Source organism: Parus major, chromosome 14 (assembly GCF_001522545.3).
Source record: "Parus major isolate Abel chromosome 14, Parus_major1.1, whole genome shotgun sequence".
Classification (NCBI taxonomy): Eukaryota; Metazoa; Chordata; class Aves; order Passeriformes; family Paridae; genus Parus; species Parus major.
The window spans coordinates 11,669,402-11,684,584 of record NC_031783.1 but is presented as its reverse complement, the minus strand read 5'-3'; the positions used below and the strand labels follow the sequence as shown (position 1 = coordinate 11,684,584).

The window sequence follows — 15,183 nt, the reverse complement described above, 5'->3', positions numbered from 1 at the left end:
AATTTACCTGATGACAAAGTAAGTGCTGAGAACATCCCTGGCCCTTGGCCTCCCATGCCAGAGCTGGCCCACCCTGCTGTACAAGTGAGCCCTGGGCTTAAGGAAAGCCAGCCAAGAATGTTCACCTTGGCAATTCCCCTGCTCAGCCCAGGAGAGGAGACAGGAACATCCTCATTCTCCAAGGGCAAGGAACAGGCCAGCCTCTCTCACTGCTCTGACAACACCCAGTTCTCCTCACCAATATAAATACAGAGAAGCTGCTGCACCAGCTCTGAGTACAATTCTCCATCCTGAGCTTGGAGGTCTTTGGAAACGGAACCAGGTACTGTAAGAGAACAAAAGGCATATGCACAGGAGCAGTGCCCTGAAGTCTGCAGTTTTCATTAGTAAGATACAGTAAGCCAATAATTCCTGAGGCTTTTATCAGTTTGCAAATGGTTTAAGAATCCAGTCATTTTCTTGTCACTCCACCACCATGAACAGGTCAACGTGACAGATCAATGAGCTGTGCCATATTGTAAAAAACCAAGCAACCACAACACAAAGCCAGAAGGGCTGTGGGGATCTGTGATGTGAAAAAAAAAACAAACCCAAAGGAACCATTAGCCAATACAGCAAACACTCTTATTACTGGGTGATGTTTGACTTTGATCATTCAGGGAAAGATTCCCTACAAACAACACACAGCCAGCCTGGTTTTAGTATAGGTCTGCTTTTATTTCCATATTCAGCTCTTTGAGGGAGACATCCTTTCACAATCTGAAAGGAGGAGGGTATAGCCCACTGTAGTGCTGCTTCAGCACACTAAAACACATCATACGAAAAATGGTTCTGGTGACCTTTCCCCAACCCAAATGAACACCTGTCCATGCCCTGGGGACACAGAGAGAGTCCTGGAACCCAAACATTGTGTGTGTGAGACAGGGGTGCACTGGTGAATCTCACCTCACTGGCAAGAGGCAAAAACTGCCAGCTGGCAAGGACTGCACAGGAGTCAGGGAGTAAATACTGGTAGTAGTGGATTTAAAAAGAAAAAAAATAATAATCAAACCCTAGAAAAAAAATAATATAAATTTAAAAGCAGCGCCTTTCCAGTATCTCACTGCAGCAGGCAGCAAGACTTAAAGGCACTACAATGTGTCAGAATGGAGAAAATCTGGTGCATCCACCCTTCCAGAGTGCAAGAATATGGATTAAGAATTCCAAAGTTGATATAGGCTTTTGGAAAACAAACAAACTTCTTTTCAGCACAAGATCTGGTGGAGCTGCAGAAAAACAAAAAAAGAGAGGTGAGTTAGTTACTGTGCTTTTATACAAACAGCTCAACCTCAGAAGCTGAGCTGGTGAAAGGCTACACCAGCTTGTGTTTCACCTCTTCCTAAACTCATGTGGTTTAAATCTATACACTAAGCAGCTTCTCTCCCTCTTCCTTCCATAAAAAGATCTCCCATGTATGGAACACATAAGCCAGACCCAAATATAGTCAAAGGTATCAAGGCTATTATTTTTCTACAGCTCCAAGAGGCACATGTTGCACCTGAGCTCTTTAGATATCTGGAGGCTGAAGAACTGCAGGGTGACTTACAGCTGCATATTTCCAGTCTCCCCTTCCTCTTCCTTAAGTGAGGTCCTAAACATGACAGAGCAGGAAACCACTGCAAGTTTTAAATCCTGTCAGTGTCTGTGAAAGTATTTTTCCTCCTCAGTATAATGTCAAGCTCACTAAAGGACACTTCCTACAACAGGGGCTGGAAGAAACCTCCATTCCCAACAAAAAAATATATGAATTCACAAGAAGGAGCTGGGAAAAACACTGAATTAAATACAAGATTTCCCAAGAAGCCATGCCAGTCAGTACACAAAAATCTGCTACCACGTGAATTCTATCTAACTTTTCTAGAAAACAGTAACTGAGCTCATACAGATATTTAAACATCATCTCAAAATTTTATCAGCCCACAGACAAATGCTGTATAATCTTTATTACAGTATTTAAATTCTATCAGGTCTTCGACTAACATGCCAATATTCCAAAAGGCAAAATTCCTATCTCATACCAACTACAATTTCTCCTCCTGACTGAACTTACAGGTCTGCAACACTGTTCACAGGCTGACCCTAATGCATTTGTGGGTTTGATTTCTCTGGCAAGACAGCATGTACAGAGTATTCTGCTCAGTACAACTCACAAATCTTACTGTCTGCAATTGCTTTTTAAAAAGCCCTGTCTTTCCTAGCCACAGAAAAAAACATACACCAACTCAGAGAACAAGAGATTCACCAGTGCAACAGACAGACCTAAGTTCCTAAGGCAAATTAGCAACTCTATAGCAATAGTTGACAGAGAGTTTCTCTAAGAGTTATGTTATCTTACCACAGTTTTATTAATTACTCTGGTTCTGCAAGGGTAATAATTTCTTCATTGATAAAAAATTCCACAGTCTCCTCCTCCCAGTCATCAACATTGCTGTCCAGCTCATCTGTGTCTACCCCTGCAATGGAGAAAACATCAACACTGAACACAGCAAACAAGGCAGCAATGGAATGATTTGATGCTCTTGGCAGAAACAGCCCTCAGACCAGCAGTGAAACAAGAGGTAAAGAGGTATTTGGTACTTTAAATCATATCAAGTACATATGAAATTCATTCAAGGCATTCCTGTCTCCTACTACAATTTTATCCCAAGGTCAAGCCAATGCCTTTTCCTCCCTCCTTAAATCCTGCCACGATTTGGGATAAAAAGTACAAAAACCCTCCAGAGAACAGGGGGCTGTTTTTAGCAGGAAGCAGGGTGAGAAGAGAAGGGGATGAGGCCCCAGGGAGGTGTTGCTGCATGCTTTGCCCAGTGCTGGCTCTCACCCCCGCGCAGCTCCAGGCGCTCGTTGCGCTGCTCCATGTACAGCTCTTGTGCCATCTTGCGGTACTTCCTGAACTCCTCCATCATCGTGCGCCGCCGCTCCACCAGCTCCTGCAGGGGCAGGAAAGGGCTCTTAAACCTCCCCCTAAACCAAACCCTCACACCAGCCATTCCTGAGCCAGTCAAACTTTGTTGTCATAAATATCTTCTACTGACTTAGAGGAAAAAAGATTCTCTTCTCTAATCAGAATGCTCTTTTGGTGAGGTGTCCTTTTTAATAACTGAATGAGCTCTTCTTAATTTAAACACTGGCGAATGCAGCAACAAACTAAGAACTCCAAAATTTTACCACCTTTGTTTAACCAGTTCCTCTCCAGACTCTTTACAGTAGCACCTCTCTGAACCACCCACTGGACTAATTCTAACTGTCTGGATCAAATGAACACTTGTGATACAGGAAATGTAGCTTTCATATCATCAGTACAAACTAAGGATAGGCTACAAGAGTTTAATCAATAATATATTTCATAAGTGTCTTGCCTTTGAAGCTTTGGACTGGCTCAGGCGATCCTTCTGCTCAAATATCTTGGAGTATTTCTTCAGGTCCTTCTTAATTTGCTGTGAAACAGGAAATTTTATTTCAACTGGAGTATCAGACTAGCAATTACAATCACCATCTTCTCAACTCTGGCAGGCCTGAGCAAGCTCTGACCTTCTGAAAAACACCTCTCTTCTAGGCAAGTTCCCTTCACTATAACTTTGTGCCTCCTGGCTTATAGATCATGTAAGTGCTTCTGTACACATAAAACTAGCAAAGTCTGAAGAACAAAATTCAATTTACTCTTCTTTATACCCTTTCATTGTACCCTAACTGTAACAACAGCTGGTAACCACTTCTATTTTGAGTTTATAATAGTTACTATCTGCAGACATTCCCAGAAGTGAGGTGCCACACAGCAATGTATTTATTCACACATTCAGGGCAGAGGCAGCTGTGTAACAAACCTCATCCTCAAGAAGAGGGACTACACCAAGCATGCTTCATACACCAAATCCATGTCAACACAAAGTCCCTGGAATACCCTACCTTTATCTGATCCTCACTGAGCAGGGTAGCTGGTCGTGGTCTCCAGAGCAGCTGACAGAACCTGTCTTTGTTGTTTTTCTGAAGCAGACGGCCTTGGAAGGTCCATAACCAATAGGCATTGTCCACCTGAAAGAGCAGTGCAGCAGCTCAGCCAAAATAAGCTTTGACTTAACACAAGAGCACTCAGAAATTAATGTTTAAAACTGTGCTGGAGGTTAAGTCATTTGACAAGTGACAGGTGTTAATTTTCTCTTCCTAAACAATAGCCCTTTCCAATGCCACTGGAAGAGCAAGCAGGGGTGGGGAAAAGAGATGCATCAGTACCTTGTGGCTCCACCAAGACACAGAGGTGACAATGTATCTGCCCGTGGGGTCCCACTCCACATCCGAGGCTGTGTAGTGCTCCGCGATGTTCATCATGGTGCAGTCAGACGTGTCAACAAATGCTAAGGCACCATTCATGCTGCACAGGCAAAACAAGACATTGCTTTACACACCAGCACAGCCTGGGCTTTTAAAAACACTTCACAAGCTGCATCTCTACAACTCCTCATTACAAACAAATTCTCACAGCAGCCAAGAGACAGGTTTGTACCAGTCTCTGTGGCTGGAAAGGAATGCGGTGGATGAAAACAAAACACCAAGTAAGAATGACACTTCTGTTTCCATGTTCAGGGACCCTAAAGATCACAAATAAAATGTCACAGTAAAAATATGCTCTAGGCAAGCTACACCCAAAGTTTAACAATTGTATGCTTAGACACAGTAGTGAAGAAGAGATTAAAGATTTCTAAGATGAACAGCGGTGCTTGTTTAAAAGCACATGAGAGCAAATTATTACTTGACCAGTTAACAACAGTATTTTTCACTTGCTCTAAAGTGAAACTTTCTTGATAATTCTTTCACAAAGCAGCACTGTCATTAACAGGTATTGCCCATGAAAGGGCACAAGGTGATGATAACTACTGTATCACAAGAGCCACAAGCATGTCCAAACTGGATTGGCTCAGAGTCATTTAGCTGAAGTTATTTAACTGGAACATCTGGAAGGTGTTTATAAATATCCACTTTTCTGTTGAAAAATGCATTCTTCATTTGATGTGGCAAAAAACAGGAAGTGAAAGCTGCAAAGGAGCAAGATACATCATGAAGTTGCATCTCTGCCTTTGCACAGCTCTATCAGAATTACAGCAATAAACACTGACAGGGACACCAAACACTTCTTGGCAAGATACTGTAGTTCTTTTCCTGTTTTAAAATCTATATGGAGGTGTTCAGCAACCTGTGAAACACTCACCTTCTGAGGCCAGCCAACACTACAAACTGCCCCTGGGGACTCCAGAATATCGTGTTTGCCTGCTGTTTGTCAAATGTTTCTGGAAAGAAACAAGGCAAATTCAGAAAAAGATCTCAATCCAGCGCCGTCAATTTCAAGCATCAACCCCACTAACTTCTCACAAAACATAACAATCAGCTGCAATTTTGAGTTTATTGAATCTATTACCACACAAAATCTTTAGTATCTGTACTTCTCACTTGTTTTTCACTTACTTATGAGTTCTATTTTCCCGTTGTTTTTAACATGGTAAAAGGAAACTGAAATTCGTGGAGTTTCTCCATGCAACACAGCAAACTTGCTTCCATTTGGTTCCCAAGCAAAGGCTATGATGCTTTCTGTAACAAGAGGAGCCAAAACTCTGTTAAAGGACAATACAAATCTCTGATTTCAAGTAGTTACCAAAGAAAACCAAGATACTGAAGAGAAGGAACCCATCAGTTAACACTTTCTTATAAAACACAGGTTGATAAGGCAATTGCAGGGAGTTAGGGGAAGTGTTTCTAACTATAGCTCTAAGTCTTCCACCATCTACAAAATACATTCATATTATCAGCCCTACCATTTTTATTAATAACATATTTTCATTTCTGTCATTTTTCAAGTCAGTCACAAGCATGAACAGCAACAGATGTTTTGATTTCTCACTTTTACATGAGACATTCTGCAACATTAAAATCCAGCTGTTTTCCATAGGGTTAAATTCCTAATCATGTCATGTGTTGACAAGAATTTCTAAGAAAGACACAAGCATCTCTACAGAAAAGTTCAAGCTCCAAAGTAAGGAAATACTTGGCATCACCTTTCATTTCCACCACATCCACCGGCACCTGTTTCTCTCTCATGCGGAATATTTCAAAGTTGGTCACTACTCCCTGTAAAGACCAAAATTAAAGCTCATTACCCAGCACAAAAACAGCAGAGTAAATCATTTTATCCCTAGGCATAGAAGGACAACTCCACAATTAGCCTGTTAGGACACAGGATGAGAGTGAGTCAAGGTTTAGCCCTTAAATGACAGCAGATAAATACAATATGCCTCCTTACAAAAGACATTCCAAAACTGTTCTGAGAAAAAAATTAACTTCAGAATTGTAGAACAGAATTTTCCTTTTTCAGACTGTTACAAAATTTAATTAAAACAGATGAACATGTGGCACATTATGCAGCTTGACCTAAATGATGTTTAACAGCTGCTTAATTGTGAGCAGGAAAAGGGGTGAGGCATAGACATCTCAGAGACCAAGAGGCCACTAAAGTCGAAGCAAATCCTGGATGCAAACATTACAGACATTTTGCTTTCCACGTGGTTCAAATTCAAATGGAAAAAATAAAAAATATCTTTGACATGATATAATTTACACTGCCTTTATTTAAAGACAGTACTGTAAGAAAAGGAAGCATGAGGCAGAACCAAATTTTCCCCCCAAAAATCAGAATCCATGTACCTGTGTGCCTTTGGGAGTCCTGTCTACCTTCACACACAGGTAGTCCCCGTTCTTCTGCCAGTGCAGTTTACAATCTACTACGTTGAACAAATTCCGCACGCGAATTTCTTGTCTAGAAGGCAGCTGCATCAAAGTCACTCTTGCTGGGATGTCTTTGTCCTCAGGCACCCAGAAAGCAATTATGTTACCACCTGGAGACCATGAGAAGTCTCTACAGGAACAAAGTTAAAAATATGGCATTTGAATTTTCAGTTAAAGATACTCCAAGCAGAAATCACTTTCCTCATAGTATCTGAATGTTGCAGACAAAGATCAACTCCCAGTAACAAAGCTGCAGATACGTAACTGAGGGCCACTTAATAATGATACCAAAACAGATTTTTAAGCAGCTATTTAAATTTGCTGTATCACCAGTATTGTCTCATTAGTACATCTCACCAAAAAGCAAGGGTTACACAGAGTAACTGCCAAATATCTAAGAACAAATTAGCCAAAAAATCCCCTATTAAATTACCATGGAGACCATCTTCTTGCACCTGGGTACACTTAATTTTCTTGTTGCTTTACAAAAATGTACTTAAAAAACTCTCACAGGCATCACCATGCCTTGTGCAGACACAGCACACTGCTCTAAACCAGCACATCCACCTTCTCAGGGAGGCATTCCCTAACAATCTGCATTCCAGTCTGGTTTTGCAGACAAGGAACAGAACTCCCAAGCTATACCCTGGATTAAGCAGTACCACAAAGATGATTTCAAAGCACAGAATCTACCACCTGTGTTTATCAAGTGGAGATTTTTCCATTTCTTTTTAAGACACTTTGTCTAATTTGACCACCTCAACATGTAAAGCTCTTTGCTTCAGGCAACAGTCTAAAAGATTCCAGCCAAAGAGCACAGTTGTGATTACAAGAGAATAGACTCACCTTATCCCATTGATTTTCAAGCTCTTTTTGTCCAATAAACCCATAGACTAGAAGATGAGAAAAGGATGAATTTTCAAGTTAGTAAGATTCTTATATTTATACACACACTTTCTACTCTCGTTATTATGCAAAAAAGGCAAGAACTTACAGGTGTTTCATAGATGCTGAGGGTATCTGAAGTCATTCGAGCAAAGAATTTACCATCATGACTCCATCTAAGCAAGAAAGAAAAAAAATATCAAATTGGAACAGCCTTTTTATTACATGAAGCCTGGGACCACAACTCTCTAATTCTGTTTCTCAACCTACTTAAAAATAGGCCAGTGAGCTGAGTTTTCACAGTGAAATCCTCTCTTCTTTTGGCCAGTCAGAATATCCCAGATGATGATAGCCTGAGGGTCATCCTGTGTGTCCATCAAAGGGCTGAAGGTCACTAAATACCTACAATAGAAATAATCCAATTCATTATTGAAACTTCATCTAATATGTCGGTACCAGCAGGCTTTCATCCAAGTAGTATTTAAATATCAGGCACTTTCAAACAGCAGTTTCCCTAACGGGATTTTTCAGGGCAGGGAAAAATAAGATCAGGATTATATAGGAGGAAAAAGTTTCCCTGGCATCCCTCTGGCTGAAAAGGTTCCAAATTTATTTGCAAGTCTTTCCATATTGATGTTACAAGGGAGGGGAACTCGCCAAATACACTGTTACCTATTATATAGTTTTGACATGAGAATAACACTGGTTTCAAACCAAACATAAATCATTGACCTTATCCATCCCAAATTACAGGGATGCTGGGCTTCTCCACTGAAAGGTAAATAATCTCTTTAATACAAAAAAGCATAAAACCCAACTGCTTCCAAATGTGTTACTTGAAAACTCAAATGAAAATGCATCTCAGTCCTGAAATTATTTTATCCTTCTCCCCAGAGCTTTTTAATGTTAAAAAAAATCTTAAGAAATTAATTTCAGCACTCCAGATTTGGAGGATGCTGCTTATGCCTCATGCTTTTGGCCCCTTAGCCCAAACCAATGTCAAGCTCTGTACCTTTCACAGGGTGAGAAGTCAATAAGCTGCACTCCTTGGTGACTAAACCTTTGAATCTGCTTGAACTTCTCTCCACCCCACAGAGCGATGCCCCTCTGGTGGAATGTAGCCAGGTAGGTGCCTTTGGGAGACCAACGGACATAGGTCTCTGTCCACCTCTGCATTTAGAAAAAAAGTACACACAAAAGTTTAACTTCATGCTGTGTCCCTAAAAGGGACAGAAGAAAAACTGTCAGTTGAGACCTTTTCAACATACAGATCACCAAAGATGCTTTTCAGGTACAGGGACATCCTTTGTGTAATAACAATTAAACCCACCTAACACCCTCAAATTCCTTCTTTCAGCCTTGGTAAGAACATATTGTTCTTATTCTACTCTAAATTTCAAATTTCTGAACACGACAGCTCTGGACCTTCAGCTAAGTTAGAGAAAACTCAGCAATACAGACCACAGCTGGAGACCATGGTGATGAGCAAATAAATATTCTCATCATTCCAGAGCCAACTTCCTTCTACCATAATGCTCAATGGTTATTAAGGAAAATGCTCCTGGGTTGTAACAGTTCCCAGCAAGTCCAGTGCCTGCAGCAGACAGGCAGACTAACTCTCCCTTTTTTATGCCATTACCAAACCAGCTATTCCTCTTTAACACCTCTGTGGTCAGCACAAAAGCAAGGAGTCATCTGAAGCAGCAAACATAAGCACATATTCAGCTCGAATGAATAGTGCTCCTCAAACTCTGACTTTGCATTCTCAGGTCTTTATGAATCACCTATAACAGAGAGATGAAGGAAACTAATGGGCATCATAGACCAGTTTAAAAAAAAACAACCAACAAACACCACCACAAACTCTTAAAAAGTTCACTTCACAGTTCTCTTACCTAAGCAGCTAAGTCTAACTCTAAAGGATGTGTTTCACCACTCTTCACAAGGAAGAAAAAATTACTTCCTCAGTGGGAAAAAGCCTGTTTGTATTTTTTTTTTATTGAAAAGTTGCAATGTCATAAAATGAAGGAGAATGGCAGTGTATCTGCAATCCCTAGCACTTCCAGGACACTCACTGCTCTGTCTTCTATTTGAACAGGCTCCTTGATGTCATTCCAAAAAATGGATGTTCGGTCCCCTGACTCAAAGATCACACTGTACTGATCCCTACAATCAGGGTCTTCCAACCAGTATCGGAGATTCCCCTGAGAAAAACAGAGCAAAAGACTATTAGTGAGTCAAAGGCTAAGTCAACAAGTTCCACAATTTAGTATCTACCTGGCAGGTGGAAGCTGGTCTTACCAGAGAGTGCAACTTTGGGCTCTTACCACTGCAAACAAGTTTTTGAAGTAAAATTAAACAATTCCAATTAGTGGATGCTGGAAGCTGAGATCACACCATAAGCAGGTGGACCTTCAAGGTGTTTTGATGATGTTTAATACTTATTTTAAACAAGAAGTCATTTAGTATTTGGTTTTTAAAGAAAAAAAACTACTCTTTCTTCCACCAGACTATTGCCAAATCAACTGGTAACAAACACCAAACTTTGTCTCAAACAATTAATATTATAAAAAGATACTTTTGAAAGTCTATCTAAATGACTCATGCAAAACTATTATTCACTCTTAAAAAATAAGAGTAAATTAAACTTCACAGTATTAGTAACTATTAAGCAGAAGCACCGAGTTCCTCCCATCACTGCATGACAGGAACAGGAGTATGTGATCAGCACTGCTATTTACAACACCATTAACACATCACTTCTATTTTCATATGGACATTTCAGCAATGAAGTAATCATTTAATATTAAGCTGAATATTCTTTCCACTTTTCCAAAAATTCCTTACCAAGTCCTTAAATGGCTGTTTCTCAGGGATTTCCCACTCATCACTTATTGTCATGTACCTGCAAGAGCAATTTGGTTGGTTACACTCCATGCAGGCACTCAGGATTAGAATCCCCAAATCTACAGATAACACACAATTGCTGCACTCACTTATCAAAGTCTGTGAAGAGGTTGACTCTGAAAGTGTGCTGCTTATCCAGTTTGTATCCATCTGCATTCTTCACAGCATCCACGGCGTGGGAGGGAGACATGTACTCCAGGAAGATGTACCTGCAAGGAAGGAAAACCAAAGTGCAAGGCATTGTTAAATGAAAGAAGAAACAAAGGAGATGAGTTAAGAATTCAGTACAGAGCATCTGCAAGATAACTTCTTGTCTTGTCCCTACCCAATTAGGGTGAACAGCAAATTAATCTCCATTCTGGCCACAGGTTCACACATATTTTTAAGCTCTCTAGGCCCAACCTCAATTAATCTGATATCCTTTCTGAAATGAGCCAGACACAGCAGTGAATGCAAGCTCAACACAACCAGGACAACAGTGAAAGACATGAATGTGCAGGTTACATCCACAGCTTTTCCCAGCTGAGTGACAGGTCATGTTGAGGAATTACTGTCACAGGCATCTCAAAGCACCACTACTGTTTTCAACCACAGAGCTCAGCTTCATTCTGACCACTTCATCCAACCTAGCTTGGAGCCCAGCAGACTCAGAACTAATGGTATCCTGAACGCCATCAAACAGAGGTATGAACATGGAGAGAATAATTTTCATTATCACCTTTTAGAAGAAACAATCCCTCAACTCCAGAAAACTCTTTTCATGCCTTCTAAAGTAAGGATTTCTCCAACACTCAGAATATATGCTACAGATACTGACAATCTATTTTGCAACAAACAGTCCAGACATTGCTACTAAGTTTTTAGCTCAAGAGGACCTTTAACTTCTGCCATAGCAGAAAACTAAGGAAAAACTCCTCATGTAGCAGAGAAATTTGTCTCCAAACCTAGCTAAACTGTTTCCATAATTAACCCCCACCACACTCCACTATGGAGCCTAATGAGCTATTAAACTTCTCAGTTCCCTCAGGAACTTGTTTGCCACTGAGGCTGATGTCAGGACTGCACAGGCTGAGGTAGAAGGAGGTGTTGGTAACAACTATGAGGTCACCATAAAAACTGGCTATAAAGTATTGACACTAACAATCAAAGATAAGCCAGAGCTGTGCTTTAGCCATTTTTCCAGCTGGAGTTATCATGACTTACCCTTTTGTTTTTCCATCTGCTTCTGGATAAAATTCATTGATAATTTTACCAAACTTAGAAAATATTTTGTGGATGACATTCTTCAGTTTCTCCAGTCGGTCTGGTCCAACCTGGGGCACATTATCCACAACAATCACTGAGTCTATTCCATCTGCCTCCTGTGGCTGATCTTTCAGGATGTCACCAAGCAACTCTGCAAAGACAGCACATACAGGAAACTAAGGCAGAGCTCACATCATGAAGGAGGGAAGTCAAAGATGAAGAACAGCAAGAGCAAGAAAACAGAGAGACTTTAATTTTCAAGAAATTTTCAAGAATCACTTAAGAAACTTGGTAGTGAATGAATGTTCTGTCAGAAAAACAACTGAACTGAATGCACAATTCCCCAACAGCACATCCTAAGTGACAGCATTATGTGGTTTCATGGCAAACATTAAGCACCCAACTCTTGAAGTCTTTCTTAAAAACATACTTTACACACTGAGGTTGGTTGTCAACATTTGCACTATCAGTTTTTTTCAGGAGATGGAACTGGCTCACAAAATCCCCAAAACTGACAATAGCACAGACAAATGCATGATTTACTACCTGACCTCTGACCAGTCCTCTTGCTCAAATTATAGCCAGATGACTTTGATAAATGTAACCTGTACCTCCCTCCCAAATTACAAAAATTTTAGCATAATTCAAAACTATCCACCATACTGGAAGCTCTGCATGTCTCAGCATCACTATAATTAAGAACTCACACTCCATCTAAACCTTTAATTAAGCACAAAACCGAAGGTCTAAGGCAAGACATTAAAAGCCATATTTAAACTTTGTGAAGACAAGCACGCATCTTTTCACACTGGATATTCTTTGAGCATATTTAATTCCCGAATATCTGCAGTAAGTTTAAAGATTATGTAAAGATCACTGTAGAATACCTATAGCATGCACAGACTAGGAAAAATCCAAACACACGTAGAAAGACTTAAAATATGAGAACAAACTAAAAAAGGTGTTGTGTACGCTGAAATTCCGAAGACATTAGATTTTTGACAGTTTTGTAATTCAAGAAATTTTTCTGCCCAGAAATATCACTGGAAAGATCTCCAGCCATGAAGAAATATGAGTAACATGCTTACTTTGAATTTCAAACTAGTAAAAAATTGCTTTCTAAAACTTTAAGCTTCAACAGGTTATTACACACGAAGCTTCCCACTGATCTGGGGCAACATGAATCACAAATATTTAGCCCGTTATGACCAGGATTATGGGGTATCCACAAAATGGTGCTGTTTGTAGTATTTATCACTCAAAAAGATCATCTCCGTGTGCATGTAGGAGCTACAAATAACAATATAAAATATATAAAATGAAAGCATGCACCACAAGGACATTTCCATGGGAGCCTACAAGGAAAAGGAGAAAACCAAAGTAAAACACAAAAGCATAATTCTTAGGCTCCTTTAGTAATTTTTTTTCATGGCCAAGGAATGCATGTTTGGATTCCTGAGCAGGCATGCAACACCCTGTACTGAATCAAAACTGTAACAGAATGAAGACAAATTCCCACACTGTGCCCTTAAATTCAAACTTGTGAACAAAGGAATCTTCAAAGAGCAAGGAGCTGGTTCAGCCAGCTCCTGCTGCAGCCAGAAGGGAAGCAGGGTGTGGTGGGTGCAGGGCTATCTCCAGTTGGCAGTATTTAAGGACCACTGTCATTATCTGAACTAAAGCTTCACTGGTACCTAAGTGGTTGTCCAACACTTCCCTTCTGCTTTAACTCTGATCAGCTGTTCTTCCACGCCAACACCACTGGGGGAAAAGAAAAAGCAGTAAAAGATCTGAGATGTTCCAGTCCTACAGCTGGTCCATCTCACAGGTGCTCCTGAAGATCTGTGTTATCATGAGCATTGGAAGAACCTTGGCTTGGTCACTCTGGGCTGCTTTTCTCCTTGGGAAGGCACCAGAATAATGGGAAACAAACAAGGAAGCTCAAGAGGCGACACACACTGATGGGAAAGCCAGACCAGCAAGAGTGACTAAACTTAAATGCTGTAATTCAGCCACTAACACTGGATTTCATACAGCTGAGAAGTTAACCAAATTAATTAACAACAAAATAGGTGGAGACAGACAACATGCCCAGTTTCTAAGAAGGAACTGAACACCACAATCCTAGACGTATATTAAGCAGGCACTTGACAAAAAGAATCCAACTCTAAGGCAATTTTGCCAAAGTCTCTTTGAGAAACAAATGTACAAGTTCAAAGAGCTGTTATACAGACTGCTAAACTGAGAACAGCAAACACTTCCTTAATCTAGGATATTTGGCTGCTGTTTCATTAAACTAAACAAAGGACTGGAAAACAAGAATGTGCACCTGTATCACCTGTATTCCATTGCCAGTGGAGATAACTGGCTGATTTACAGCCCTGTGCTTTAGAAACATCTTTCCACTTTTGATACGTGTAACAGACCCTACAATTGGCAGAACACAGGCACATGAGACCCTAACACAGCACAAATGCTGAACAAATAATGGAGAACAAGTACTTTTGCTATTCAAAAACTAAGAAAATTTATCTGTAAAGACCCATCTGAAAAACACTAAATTAGAGCTCCAACTTCCATATGGCAAGGCCATGTATAAACATTTATTGTCTATGCAGTTACACAACAGCTTTGCCATTTTAAGGCAGTCAATATCCACTACTTTTAAAAGAGCTTGGGCTGACATTTTTAACTGCCAGAAACGATTTTTCCCTTATTTTCTTGTCACAAAGTACCTGCATCACATCTTCACGAGTAGTAACTCTCCTCAAACCCTATTTACCTACAGACTTCATCCTGGGTGGATGGAAAAAAACAATAACGATGAAACATAGTTTGTAACGACCACATCAACCATTTAAAACTTCTGTTTCTACTGATGAATTTAACTAACAGAGGCAAAGAGAAGGGAGACGAGCTGATGATTCCATTCAGAGGGCAACCCACACCTGAGGTGTAACAGCGACTTTAGAGCCATTTTAACAGTAGGTTTTAGAGCAGCAGCGTTGTGCGGTGCAGAAATAACTCAGAAAGAAGAGGATATAAGAAGCACAGCTCCGATGCGGAGCTGCCCAGCACCAGGGCGGAGCGCAGCCGGGCCCGGGGGCTCGGGGCAGAGCGCTCCCCGGCCTGGCCCCGGCTCCCCACGGGCTCCCCCAGCTCCGGGCAGCTCCGCAGCCCCCGCGGCTCCTCCCGTCCCGCACCTTCGTCGCTGATGTCGTCCACGAAGTCCTCGGGGTCGCTGAAGGAAATCTCATCCTCGGGCTCGGCCGGGGCGGCGGGCGCGGCCTCCCCGTTCTCCTGCGCCGCGCCGGGCTCGGCCTCGGCCGGCGGCTC

At 41.0% G+C, this 15,183-nt stretch overlaps 1 protein-coding gene across 1 annotated transcript; it reads right to left on the bottom strand.

The window, feature by feature from the left end:
* Positions 1-693: 693 nt before the first annotated feature.
* EIF3B (eukaryotic translation initiation factor 3 subunit B) lies at positions 694-15,183 on the bottom strand (the record flags this gene model as incomplete). Its single annotated transcript, XM_015642394.1, has 19 exons — positions 694-1,265; positions 2,375-2,492; positions 2,861-2,969; positions 3,399-3,476; positions 3,946-4,071; positions 4,270-4,408; positions 5,243-5,321; positions 5,497-5,619; positions 6,084-6,156; positions 6,730-6,940; positions 7,657-7,703; positions 7,805-7,871; positions 7,966-8,097; positions 8,708-8,865; positions 9,771-9,899; positions 10,543-10,600; positions 10,692-10,811; positions 11,806-11,998; positions 15,051-15,183. Coding segments are annotated over 18 exons (2,079 nt in total), but the record flags the coding sequence as incomplete, so codon positions are not given.